The sequence below is a fragment of the Mustela nigripes genome, chromosome 5 (assembly GCF_022355385.1).
Source record: "Mustela nigripes isolate SB6536 chromosome 5, MUSNIG.SB6536, whole genome shotgun sequence".
NCBI classification, from domain to species: Eukaryota; Metazoa; Chordata; class Mammalia; order Carnivora; family Mustelidae; genus Mustela; species Mustela nigripes.
In genome coordinates, this window is record NC_081561.1 from 3,538,640 (window position 1) to 3,552,315 (window position 13,676).

The 13,676-nt window shown below is 49.9% G+C and overlaps 2 protein-coding genes across 3 annotated transcripts in view; one reads left to right on the top strand and one right to left on the bottom strand.

The window, feature by feature from the left end:
* PSMG4 (proteasome assembly chaperone 4) overlaps positions 1 to 13,676 on the top strand; it is a 35,986-nt gene that overhangs the window by 16,004 nt on the left and 6,306 nt on the right. The gene's annotated exons all lie outside the window — the stretch shown is intronic.
* SLC22A23 (solute carrier family 22 member 23) overlaps positions 546 to 13,676 on the bottom strand; it is a 171,196-nt gene continuing 158,065 nt past the window's right edge. For both annotated transcript variants that reach the window (XM_059399355.1, XM_059399354.1), the window contains one exon: positions 546 to 4,709. In XM_059399355.1, the coding sequence (XP_059255338.1) occupies positions 4,352 to 4,709 (358 nt within the window). In that variant the 3' untranslated portion in view covers positions 546 to 4,351. The remainder of the gene's footprint in view (positions 4,710 to 13,676) is intronic.

A 13,676-nucleotide genomic window follows, 5' to 3' on the forward strand; every position in this document is an offset into this window, starting at 1 on the left:
CTTGAGAGGAGCAGGTCTGAGGTTCGAGATGCTTGCCTCCTTTACAGACTTCCTGTGCTGACCTCCGAGGCCGCGGCCACCACATAGCTTGGAAGCACAGTGGGCATCTCTCTAAGAAGAGTAAGTAACACAAAATCAGGGCTATGGAGAGAAGAGTTTGGTATAAATACTTTATTAAAGAAATAGTGTTTTCTTGTTAAAAAATACTACATTAAAGAAGAGAGTTTTGGGTTATCAGAACTTCCTCACAGAATCACAGTGTAAGAGAGTCCTCTCTTGACCTCTCTAGGAACCATCAGGCCATGGGTTAGCAGGACATCAGTACACATGAGGAAAGAACTCTTCAGTTTGCTGATGGCCCTTGCTTCTCAGGTGGTCTGAGAACATCTCTAAGGGAACAGTTTGCATGCAATCCGACCTCTGCCTCTGCCTGCCTTTAAGATTAGGACCCTGGAAGCGAGGTGAGAGGCCGCCCGCTGTTCCCTCGGGGTGAGAGCAAAGACTCGGTTTACAGAGGCGCTGAAGTAGGGACAGTGAGAGCTGCATAAACAGGTAGAGTTTTTATTACTTGTAGTCAATGGTTGTGAAATGCCCTTCATTGGATACCATCAGATGAGGTAGGGAAGACATTCCAGTGGAAATTTGTTAATGGGGCAACATTTTTTATTTCTGTACATTTACATACAAATTTTCCCCAAAGGTACAACAGATGTGACATCATGCAGACGTTTAGCTTTGAACGACAGTTCAGAACTCAGTTTAGGCTTGTGCTATGAACGAGCACCTCCAGAGGAACCCCGGTCGACACGTACAGTAACACGGTTCTTACACAGAAACCTCAGATGTGGGGGTTGCCGAGAGGACAGAGGGAGGGAAGTATTCCCCACTACACGTAACACACTGTACTGCTTTTCCAAAACACACAATACATTGAAGTGAGGTGTTCTTTAAGAGTTGAAGTGTGGGCTCCCCCAGCACGTGCTGTGCACCCGCGCGCCATTTAGGGGCCGGGCGATGCGATGGTCACACAGGTCATTTAATGGCACTTCAGTCATTTCTTGTTTGGCTCTAGGAAGTGGTCATGTTTGAGTGCAGTTACTTCCTTTATGAGGTTTAGTTTTGCTCTCTTTCTCTTCTGTGGCCAAACAAACCTACCAGCCCCCTTCTCCTAGTCACATGTGATTTTACTCTTTTAGAAAATAAAGCGCTTAAAAAGGTTTCCTTATTTGTCTGGGGCGCTAACGTTTCGGGTATGTGGTGTTACTGCTGACTTCTGGAAGAGAACAAAATGAAGAAGTATCCAGCCCTGACTCAGGTGTTCACATTTGTGCATAACTTTTATTGGAAGGGGATCACAGCTCCCTGATAGGATAGCAGGGTGCAGGAGTGGGTGGCAGAGGAGGAAGCTGGAGCACGTACCTTGGGATGTCTCCCCGGGCAGCTGGTGGAGGGGTAGAGGTGGTGGGGAAAGCCGACTTGAAGTAGCAGGTGCCTGAGAAGTGTTTCCTCACTAAGCACGAAGGAAATAGGACTGAGGAGTCCATTCGTTACTGACCTGCGCCAGGGAGCTGGTGGCTGCAGACCCCTCCCTTACCAAGCAGGGCAGGTGCAGACGGCTCAGACTCTGGGGGGCCCCTGCTGCCTCGCTCACTTGGTATGGGATCGCCCTGAGCTCGGCCCACATGGAACCTTTCCTGCCTTGTCTACATCTCATAAAGGTGTTTGTTCCTTAAGAGCTTCAGGTATCCCGAAGCCAAACCAGCAACAGAGCAGGAGCTCAGCCTAAGCCTGCGGAGAGGAGTTGTGGGACCTCTTTGTTGGTGAGTCAGCCATGTTCACATCTGCTAGACTTTGGTCCCAAGAGCCCAGCCCTCATAGCTAGCTTCTCTTTTAGTCCGGATCACTGAAGCGACAGTGTTGACGGCTGTCTCCTCTGGACTGGTCTTTACAGTTGTCCCATCACATGGAGATCAGAGACCGAGGAACAGGACTTTGTATGTGCCATGCCTCGCCTCTGCCTTCCTGGCTAGAGATGACTGATGGCACTCGACAGCTTTGGGACGGTTCTCATAAAAGGTCCGTGCAGACGGCGAGCGAACATGCCCAAGTCCTGGAGGACAGCAAGTGGGCTGTCCTGGCCCTGGGGTGAGGGATGCAGACATATACCTGGCCAGGTACGGCCCCGGGGGCCACGCAGGCTCCTTCCCACTTTCCCACCTGCCCAGTGGCCTGCGCTTACTGGGTCTTGCCGCACGGTGGCTCTGTAGTAAGTACTCTGAAAAAGGCAAACGGTATTCCCACAAGTTTGGCACACGAAGGCTGCAGAGATGTAAAGATCTCAAATTAAGGTGAATGCGGACTAACATTGAAACATGGAATGAAAGTGACTTAAAAGAGATGAAGGGAGGTGCGGATGAGCTGGGCTTGGAGCAGCTGGAGCTGGGGAGAGACTGCCAGGAGGCTTTTGTTCCCAGGCACCAGTGATGAAACAGATAATGCAGTTTACTCCCTGGAATCGTGCATGCCTGCAAGCTTGCTCACCTCCTCACACTGTTTTCATTCCGTCGTACTGGGGTCTAGCAGTTTTGGAGGAGGCTGGTGGGTGGACTGCGAACAGACCAGTTGGAAAGCTGGACGGGGAGAAAGGGAAGTTTCGTCAGCCTCTTTCCTGGCCCTTTTGAGTTCTAGCAGCTGTCCATTGGAAGTCACCTAACTGCTGCACAGACTCAAGACCACAATTTCCCAGGAAGAACACAGCTTACAGCAAAGACATGTGTCACAAAGTGCGGAGGTGGACAATTCTAGAAAGAAACCAGGCTGTCCAAAAAATCGGGTGCCTGTGTTGCTACAAGGCAGTGCCTGCCTGCACCAATGAAGCTTGTTTGTTCGTGGCCCCTGGATGTCCTTGAGGAGGCCCTCCATGTCTCCCATGATGCGCCCCTCAGATAGGCGCAGAAAGTCTGACCTGGAAAGGCAGGACGAAGCCTTCACTGTCTGGGACGCAATGAGGAACACAAAGAAAACCCTTGGCTGTTGGGGGCGGGGTGGGTGTTGAACTTTGGTGAGTTATTGCTTTCTCTCAACTGGTCTTGATGCTTGGAGAGGCCAGACGTCGGGTGGACTCACCTGTGAGAGTCCTTGCCCTCCCCCCACTCCGTGCTGACAGAAGTGACAGGAAGCAGGAAGCAGGCAAAGGCAGGGCTGCGTGGGGGAGTGGCTCCCACAGGCTTTGCAGTCTGTCAGTGTGAAGTCAGTGAGAGCGGACAGTCATCCAGGCTGGTGATTTCCACGCGGCGTGTGCTCGAGATGTGGGTGACGGGCCGTGTCCTGGAGAGCACCCCTCGCTCCTGTGGGCTTGCCTCAGTGGTCTGTCAGTTTCCTATTGGTTTTCAGTTCAGAAAGTAGCCTCATGTTCAGGTTGTGCTGGCGAGGAAGCCGAGTGTGACAGAGGGGACTTTCTTGCTGGAGCTAAACCCGGGAAGGAGTATGACTGACGTTACCGCGCCTCACCTCTCCACACCTTTGCTTGTGGTGAGCTCGGCCAGGAGAACCCATGTTGACAAACCATGGCCTTAGTACCCCTCGTTACTTAGGATTTCTGGTGAAATGTTTACACTTTACCCCAAGGAGCTTCCAGCGTCAAGTACAAAAGGATGATCTCGAAGGAAAGACTAAGCTGGTTTTAATGATATTTGGGAGCTGCTTTCCCCCAGCACATGGAACAGAAGCTCTTACCTCATAAACACACACACACAAAAACCCTTTAAAAACCATACACAGACTCTCTAGCAAAATCCTACTCATTTACATTTCACTCTGTCTACAATGCAGTCATGGAGCCACTCCATGACAGGTCAGTCTGTCCGCACACAGGCAGGCGGCCTCGTGGGGCGTGGGCCCAGAGTGAGTGACCCCTGGCTCCGCAGTGGGGTGCTGGGCGAGCATGGTGTGACCTCCAGGGCCGCTGTGCTGGCTACTTACAGCGTTCTCCTTGGCAACCGTGTCCCTCTTCCGAAGGAGGTGGTTCTGTTTCGAGATCAGTTAGAGGAAAGGGAATAAAGTGCTTCTCGTAAAAATGACCAAAATAAATACAAACATTTCATGGCAGAAAAGAAAGTCTGAAGGGTTATTTTCAAAGAGTTTGCTTCCTCATACATGATCCTTAAAGTTCTGGAAAGACAGAATTTACCCACACCAGCTGACGGTCTTGGGATCCACGGCAGCAGCAGCAGAACATGATTTTCCTGCCCCCCAGCCACGTGTTTGGTCCCCGGTCTGTAAACCTGTGCCCAAACAGCCCCCAAGTCCCCGGTGCCCACAGTGCCCCCTATAGGGAAGGCCGTGCCCAGAGCTACATGGACTTCATGCCATTGGCCGTGGCATTCTCAGGCAGCCCGTCCCCTGCAGTGGCCGCATCGTGGAGGCCGGAGTAGTCTTTGAGCTCGGCGTTGGTGAGCAGGAGGGGCTGCTCCCCCTTCTTGTGGGGCAGGAGCGGCTGCCGAGTGTAGTGTTCCCCATTGGAGATGTTCTCGGGCAGGTTCTGGTTCCTGCTCTCAGGCAGCAGGAGGATACAGATGATGCAGATGAGCGTGCAGCAGGCAAAAATTATGTGGTGCAGGAAGTAGCCTTTCTGGTTGTGCAAGTCGATGATGGGCGCCGTTAGCATGCCGAAGCCCGCGCTGGCCAGCACCAGCCCCAGCCCGCCGCACCTGTGGGGAGAGCACAGGCACGCGTGGTTAACGGCCGTGGGGGGGCCTGGGCCCTCCCAGAGTGGGGCCACGTGAGTGGGACCACGGGGCCAGCTGGGGCCTGGCTCGAGCAGGACCCCTCCTCCCACCGCCCAAAACCCCGAGCGCATCCCACCTGTGGGATATCCCAGACCACTTTCGCCTTGGCTATCTTTGTACTGCTTCTAGTTAACATCGTCTCTCGCCAGCTCAACATTTACTTTATTTCGAAAGGCAGTGTTAAAATACTACTGTAAATGGGAAAGCACTCGCCATAAATAATATGCAATGACACAGTACTAGTAAACTGTACTATTTCCCAAAGTTTGCTCTTCATTTGAAACAGGTCAGTGGGCGGGTGGGAGGTGGATTAGCGGGTTAAAGAGGATGTGACAGACCTGCCAGCACTCACAGAGATCTTCTCCAGCCAGAACTAGAGAGACTGGAAGATACTTTAAAAGATGGCACTTTTTCTCACTGTGAGTTCCTATTCATTATTGTGTCCCGTATATTTCCTGAAATCATTCTGCACACCACCAGTGGAAGCGGTCCTGTCTCTGAGCTGCAGTGCCAGAGGCCACATGCTGTGACTGAGTGGGAGCCTAGAGCATGCGCCATTCATCTCCACTCCTCTGCTATTTGGGGGAACCTACCAGAGTCCCAGAGAGATTAGGAGATACACAACATTTAAAAAGTCCATCATCACTCGAACATCTCTCCTTTGACATAAGTGTATTTTGGGGGAGAAGGTGTCTGGTGGTCTCTGGGAAGCAGTGCAGTGCTGGACTGCAGAAAAGTGGACCGTGGTGTCCACATGACAGGAAGTCATGGCCCCACTGTGTCATGCAGTGCACAGGCCAGGGAGGGCTGGCTGGTCTTAAGGAAGGGGGAGTGGAGTTCTCTGCTTCCCATCAGAGTGCGGACACCCACACCAGTGGGCAGAGGGTGTGGGGGGTGTGGATCTTGGTCGGTTTAAAGAAGAGCTTCCACTGGAGTTGCTTAAGAGCTGTGCCCCCACCCTTTAGTGAGGAGACCTTTATTCTTGGATGCCCCTAGGCAGAAGGCTCCTGCGGCAGGCTCTCGAGGAGCCTCTGGTTCTCTTGGTTGGCACTACAGGTGGCTCTGCCTCATCAAAAAACTGACCTACAAGGGCATGAGACACCAGATCAACAGACAAAGGTCAACTATATGTCTACACACCAGCAACAAAGAAGGTGAAAATGAAATTAAGAAAATCCCATTTATCATAATATCAAAAGAACAAGAAGATACCTAGAAATAAGTAAAAAAAAAAAAAAAAAAAGGCAAGACTTGGGGCACCTGAGTGGCTCAGTCAATTAAGCATCTCACTCTTGATTTTGGCTCAGATTGTGATCTCAGGGTCATGGGATTGAGCCCACATTGGGCTCGTGCTCCGCACAGAGTTTGCTTATCCCTCTCCCTCTGCTCCTCCCTGCACTCACACGTGCACATGCGCACTCGCTCTCTCTCAAAGAAAATCTCAAAAAAAAAAAAAAAAATGCAGGACTTGCATACTAAAAACTATAAATCACTCTTGAAAGAGAAAATCCGATATATAAAATAAATGAAGAGTCAGTCCATGTTCATGGATTGGAAGACCCAGTACCGTTAAGATGGCAATTCTTCCATCTTAGGTGGAATGTATAGGTTTTACACAATCCCTGTCAAATTTCCAGATGATATGTACCCCCCCCCCCCAGAAATGATAATCTGATCCCAAGACTTAGATGGGAATGCAAAAGACCCAGAACAGCCAGAACAATTTTGAAACTTAGCGAAATTCAAGGACTTATTGTCTCAATTTCAGAACTTCATGTAAAGCTATATTAATAGTGTGGTCTTGGTGTATCGACAGATCAGTGGAACAACTGAGAGTTCAGAAGTGAACTCTCATATTCATGGTCATACTCATGGTCAAACTCATATTCATGGTCAGCTGACTTTTGACAGAGGCAAATTCAATAGGGAAAAGAGTCCTTCAACAAGTGGCTGGTTATCCAGGCGCAAGAGAAAGCAGCTGGGCCTTTATGTAACATGATACATGAACTCAGAATGGGTTACTGACATGAATGTAAGTGCTAAACCTGTAACACTTTTAAGAAGAAAATACAAAGGGAAATGGTGATCTTAGGTGAGACAGATTTCTTACATATGACACCAAAAGCAGAATCTAGAAGAGAAAATGATCAATAGGACTTCCCCAAAACAAAACAAAACAAAACAAAACAAAGCAAAACAAAAACAACAACAAAAAAACCAACTTGTTCTCCTAAAGTGCAGAAGTTTTTTTTTTTTTTAATTTTTGTTATTTATTTATTTATTTATTTCTGAAGAAAATGGAAAGAGAAAAAACAGACTGGGAGAACATAGTTACTGAGGATGTCTGAAAAAGGATCTGTATCCAGAATATATAAAGAACCGTCAACCAATTTAAATAATGGGCCAGGGATTTGAATAGACACTTCTTCAAAGACACTATACAAAGTATAAAACATTCAAAGCACCCGAGCAGATGTACAATATCCCTGGCCATTAGATGCATACCCCAAGCACAATGAGATACCACCTCACACACACCAGGACAGCAATGATCAAAAATGCAGATAATGGGAGGCACCTGGGCGCAGGTCATGATCCCGGAGCCCTGGGATCCAGCCCCATATTGGGCTCCCTGCTCATCAGGGAGTCTGCTTCTCCCTCTCCTGCTACTCTCCCTGCTTGTGTTCTCTTAAATAAAAAAATAAAATCTTAAACCAGAGTGACAAGTGTTCGTGAGGCTGCACAGAGAATGAGACCCCCAACCACCACCTCTAGAAAGGGAAAGAGGGGTAGCGGCCGTGGAAGCACTTGTCAGTATCTGCAACAGTTAAATGAGAACTCCGCTCTCATGAGGCCTAGGAAACCTAGAACCCACAGAAACTCAGAATTGAATATTCGCTGCAGCATTATTTATAATAGCCCCAAATCCGAAAGAATCCTGGCGTCTACCACCTGGTGAGATAAACTGTGGCACATCCGGGACAATGGAACAGTACCCTACAGTAAGGATTGTAGCACTGACACCTGCCACAGTGTGGGGAATTTCAAAATGTTATACTACATGTTACAAAAATGTTATACTAATGTTATACAAAATTTCGAAAAAGTGGGGGGGGGGGCGTTTGGGGGGGGGGGGGACAGATCTACAGAGACCAAAAGCAGATTACTGATTGCCTGGGGCTGTGAGTGGGGACAGGGAGGACTGCAAAGGGCCAGGAGGGAACTCTCTGAGGTGATGGAAATGTCTGATATCTGGATTTAAGGGGATGATGGCGCCAAAGATGATTGACTTGTATGTTTAAAATGCATGCATTATATAGTATGTAAATTATACTGCAGTAAATCTTAAAAAAAAAACAAAAACAAAAAACAACCAAACCCAACACTGTTCTATCTGTGGGGTCTGGGGTGTCCTTTAACACAAACCCCCAAAGCTTCCAGTGTGGGGCAGCCACCCAGGCCTCCCCTCTGTACCCCCTGCTGCTCAGGCTGGGGCGGGGGTTCTGCTCTGCTTGGCTCAGCAGTGGGCTCCCTCTTCCTGGGGCCTTCCCAGGGCCTTGCTGTCAACAGTGAACCGACAGTCCCTGCTGTCTACAGCAGGCCCTCTGGCTGGCCAGTCCTAGATCCACATGACTGACAGAAACGAGGGGGGACTCAGTGTCTGGGGCTCCCCAGGTCAACAGCTGTCCCTAAGGGCCACCGTAAAGCGGATGAATCCGTTTGATGGTCAAGACATGAAGGAGCACAGAAAAGAAACACTTTTTCTCAAAGAGTGGAACAAAAGACTGACAATCATGCGTGCATGCTTGGGACAATGTGGGGGGGGCGATTCTCCCTTCCTCATTTGTCACGTTCCGTAGCAACAATGAAAGGCACTGCTCTCTTTCCCTTCTCTCAGCCCCAAATAAGAAAAGGCCTTGTACCTCTGCTCACGGGAGGGGGTTCCTCACAGCCCTCGTGCTGGGTGGGGAGAGGTGGGACACACTGACCTCAGGGCAAAGCCAGCGCCTGGGAGTAGCCAGACTCTTCCCTGTCTCTGGCCTCCTCTGTCCAGCTGCACCCAAGCCCCATGGCTTCCAGTTCGGCCAGTCTGGGTCACACTCCCTTAACCGGCATGTCTTGCTTTCTCCTACTCCCTGGGGCTCTTTCCTCACTGGTGACACAGTGACTCTTCTAGAATGTGGAGTGAATCATGCCGCTCCCTTTCTCAGAGTCCTTCGAGGGCTCCCTCCCACCTCTAGCTGAGCCCTGGCCCCTGCACCTGCCTGACCTGCACCCCCAGTCCCCGAGCCCCTTGGCTCTCTCCCTCACTTTCTCTGTGAGGAGGCTGTGGCCTCTCTGCTCAGCTCAGGTCAGCCAGGTTCCCCAGGGGCAATAGTTTCCTCACATGCTGCCAAAGAGGGAGCGGAGGCCCTTCCTGGCAGTCCCCAGGCCTGGCACTGTTCCTGGCCCAGAGGTTCAGTGGGGTCAAGCCGGGCAGCAACTGCCGCCTAGTTCAGCAGGCCCACGTGCACAGGCCAGAGCAGCTACCAGACGCTCCCTGCTCCTTGGGCCAGAGAGCGCTGGTTAAGAGCACAGGCCAGGAACCTGTGGGCCTGGGTTCGAATCCTGCCTCCACCACCAAGCAGGCTCACCTACATGAGCCTCAGGGAGGATATGACACGGGGATAGGAAGGGCACATCAACAGAGACGGGGTGCTGGTGTCCCTGAGGCTGGGCCAGGCATTCCCAAGTACATGCCGGCTGCTGTCATTCCCAGTTGTCTAAGCTCCTTCTCCCTTCTCTGTTGGCCTCCCAAGGCAGAAATCTCGCTGTGTTTTTAACGTCTTTTTTTGCGGCATTAATACTGAACAAGCGACCAAGTGCAGGAGGGGAAGGGAGGGCAGGGAGATGAGTGCGTCGGCTGGGGTGTTGCTGCTTCCTCCGGGGAGCACCAGGCAGCGACGGCGGGCCCGGGCCGAGCAAGGTCAAGCGCTGGGAGGATGACGAGAAGGTGGTCCAGAGCCTCCAGGGATGACGGAGACCTAAAGGTGGGCGGAGCCTGTGGTGCCGCTCTGGTCCTTCCTCTTCCTCCTTCCCCGGGCCTCCCCATCCACACCCTGCACCTGGGCCTCCTGAAGCTGCCTCTCAGCACCACCACCCCCTTCTCCTTCCAGGGGCCCCTGCTCCTGCTCACTGTCCCTTCAGAACGAAGCCTCGCTCCCTGCCGTGGCTTCCTCGCATGTACACATCCTTCCTGGGGGCCCCGTCCCTCCAGTGTGCTCCCTGCAGCCCCCCAACCCCTGCCTGCTTCTTGTGCTTGTGTCTGTGGGTCCCTCACAGACTGAAGAGACTTTCGGGGGTAGGGACCAGCTGATTGCTAAAACGGCCCCAATGAGTCACACCTCCAAGCGTTCATACTTTTGTATCTTGAATGTGAGCTGGATGTAGCAATTTGCTTTTCACCAACAAAATATGGCAAAGGTAATGAGATGTCCCTTCCATGATTAGGTTACGAAAAGACTGACTTCTAGCAGATTCTCATGCTGGCTCTAATGAAGCAAGCTGTGATGTTGTTATACTCCAGGTGGCAGGGATCTAGGGTGACCTCCAGCCAGCAGGGAACTGATGATCTCAGTCCAATAGTGAGGAACTGAACCCTATGTTTTGGTGAGAATGTCTGTCCCCCCCATCCACCCCAATTCCTATGTTGAGCTCCTAATCTTCAGTGTGATGGTGTCAGGAGGCCGGGAACTGCGGGAGGTGATTAGATCTGGTTTGGGAGGTGATAAGGTGCCTTAGAAAAGGCACCCCAGAGAGCTCCCTCACCCCTCCACCACGTGAGGACATGGAATCCCAAAGGGATAGAGGAAGGATGGCCACTGATAAACCAGGAAGCAGGCCAACCAAACACCAAATCTGTGGACGCCTTGATCTTGGACTTGCAGCCCCCAGAAATAAATTACTGTTGTTTATAAGCCACCCAGTCTGTGGTATTCTGGTTTAGCAGCACGAACACATGAAGACCAAGTCCTGAATGAGCTTGAAGTCCGATGCTACCCTGGCTGACTGAAGCCCATGGGAGATCCTGAAGCAGAAGGCCCAGCTAGGCCTTGCCAATTCCTGCTCACAGACACTGTGAGACAACAAGCTGGTGTTCTTTTAAGCCACTAAGTTTTGGGATAATTGTTACACAGCAATAGATAACTAGTACACACAGTGAGTGATGGAATTTCCTAGCCTTAGATATGGAAGAAGACAGCCACCTCTCACCCAGACTGGGACGTGTCACTGGTCCCATGTGTTAGAAAGCCTTTCGCCAAGGGAGAGACAGGAAGGACTGTAGAGGAGCCACACCGTTGTGCTACTGGGCCATCAAGGGAACACAAGTAAGGAATAGCAATATTTTTTTTGGCGGGGGGAGGCATCCCCCAGATACAGGCAGACAGTCCCAGACCACCTTCTGAAGACACTGCACCTTTCTGTTAGTATTTCTTCATATGCCTACCGTCTTTATTTAGTCTATGAGCTTGCCAAGGGCAAGGATTATTTTCTAGAATATCAACCAACACGTATTTATGCTTAATAAATATTGGATGCTCATGGATTATGCTGGCTTCCTAGGTAGGAAGGTCAGCTCACCGGAATGAATGGGGTGGGTTAAAAATAGATGACCATCAGGAAGAGTGATGGGATAGGAACCAAGAACACGGACACCTAAAATAGCCCCTTTGTCTTTTCGGTCATTCTGGCCCCTTGAGAAGCCGCAAGATGTAGCGAGAGACAGACAGATGCCAGGGTTAATGGATGTGTTTCCTTGGGGCCTGACTACCAGTAAGACATCCTTTTCTCTGCAATCTTCTGGACTTCCATGGGACCTTCCTGTCACTACATGTGGACGGCACTGACAAGCAGAGGGAGACTTAGTGCATACAAAGTCCACACATGAGTTAACTTACAGGATGGGCGGTTCCACGGACCCATGGGGAAGGGTGCAAACAGTCACGGTCAAGGCAGCAGAAGTCAGCATGGGACAAAGTCTCGCGTCATAACCCAAAATGAGACATTAATAATTCATGTCAAATATATTTATGGTAGGATTAGACAGCTCACGGAAGTATCTGTGCACGTGTGTGTGTATAAATAAAATGCAGTCTACGTACATGTGCATATATAATATGCAATATTTCTTTATGTGTTTTTTTACAAAAGCAATTTTCTGTTTGCTTTTCTGTCAAGAATGCCTTGAAATTATTCAGTAAGGTTAGGAACCTTTAAAAGAATTTGGTATACCATTCTTGGCTTTGTGTTGTCTTTTTGAAATCTCTGTTTGGAGAATGGAGTCCTTATTTTGTGTTTGGCTCTCAAGTGCTTACCTTTCTTTCCTCCCCTAAAATGCACTCTGTGCATGTCTTGCTTTTCTTTAAACTGTCACTAGAGGGCAGCATGTACCCACGTGTAAATATCAGAGCAGGCAGCGGGCTCAATTTACAGATAAAAAATGTACAGGCAAATTTTGCCTCCCTGTGCATGAGGAGCACAGAAAATTTTAATATCCACCGGATATCTTTATTTCTCTAGTAATAATATCTAAATTAAGGATACAAAAGCCGATACACAGGCAGACTTACTATTAGAAGTCGTAAGCTTAAATTTAGAATTCCACAATCTTCAAATCATTCCTTTAAACATGGGAATACCGAGCATCTTGTGTTTAAACAGAACAAACCTCCCATTTCTCACTTCCTCTTCCGTTTTACTTAATTTGTCTTGACTCCACTTCTGTGAAGTCAAGGATTAACAAATTTTTGTGCCAGTTTTGCAGAAATAATATAACTGCCAGCAATACTCGGGTAGGAATAGTTAATAATATCCATTGTCATCATTGAGGCTGGATCCTCTGGACAGACTCCTTCTCCCCCCAGCATCACTACCCTGTTTGTGACAAGGCTGTCAGTTATAACTTGTCTCATGTTAGGGCAAAGAGATGAAGTCTGGCTGAAGGACTTGCCTAAGGCCACATGGAGAAAAGTGACCTCTGCGGTCACACACACAGCCACCTGCTCTCACGTCCAGATCCAAATCTGAGGCTCGAGGCCACATTCTCTATGCTTTGCTTTTTGTCCTGCTGTGGAACGCCAAGCCTGCGTGCTGTGTCTCCTTGACCTTAGCATTTGTTGTTGGTGGTAGTGTGTATGTGTGTGTGTCTATGTATATAATATATATATTTAAGACACAAATCTTTAAAAAGTTAAATAGACTCCACATGTCCCATTACACAGGCCATCTTTGTCCTTGGTGCCTGATCCTGAGGCACCTTTAGAGGGGAGGACAGCAGGGCCCAGGTTCTTAGTCCTGAGGCATGAATAGGGAGGAATCACTCAGAAGGAAGTTCTCAGAGAAGGCAAATTCCAAGAAAGAAGTTTCTAGAGAAAGGAGTAGGACAGCGCAAAGGAGAGGAAGTAGAAGATATCAGGAAGGAGCAGCTGAGCTCAGACAGACCAGAGCATTAACAGCCAAGGCCTAGGGGCTTGGAGGGAGCCTGTGTGGAGCTGCCGGACAATGAAACGGGCTTGTGATCACCGGCATCTGTCTCATCTCTGAACTTTGCTGAAGGGTGAGGAGATAGGTGATGTCCTCACAGGCGCCAGAGGGACACTGCAGAGAAAAGATGGTCCTGCACCAAAAAAACACCCCCTGCTTCTAGATGAACCGGGTCCCGGGGGCACTTCTAACTAAGCCCAAGGGCAGAGCTGCTGCAGACACAGGGTCCTCCCCGTCAGCCTGCAGAGACACCCGAGTCCCGAAGCCTCAGGAAGCGAACCAGTGACGCCATCCAGACCAGGCCTGGGTGGGAGGGAAGCACTTCTCTGCAACAGAGAGTCTGGATGGGATCTCGTGACACCATGA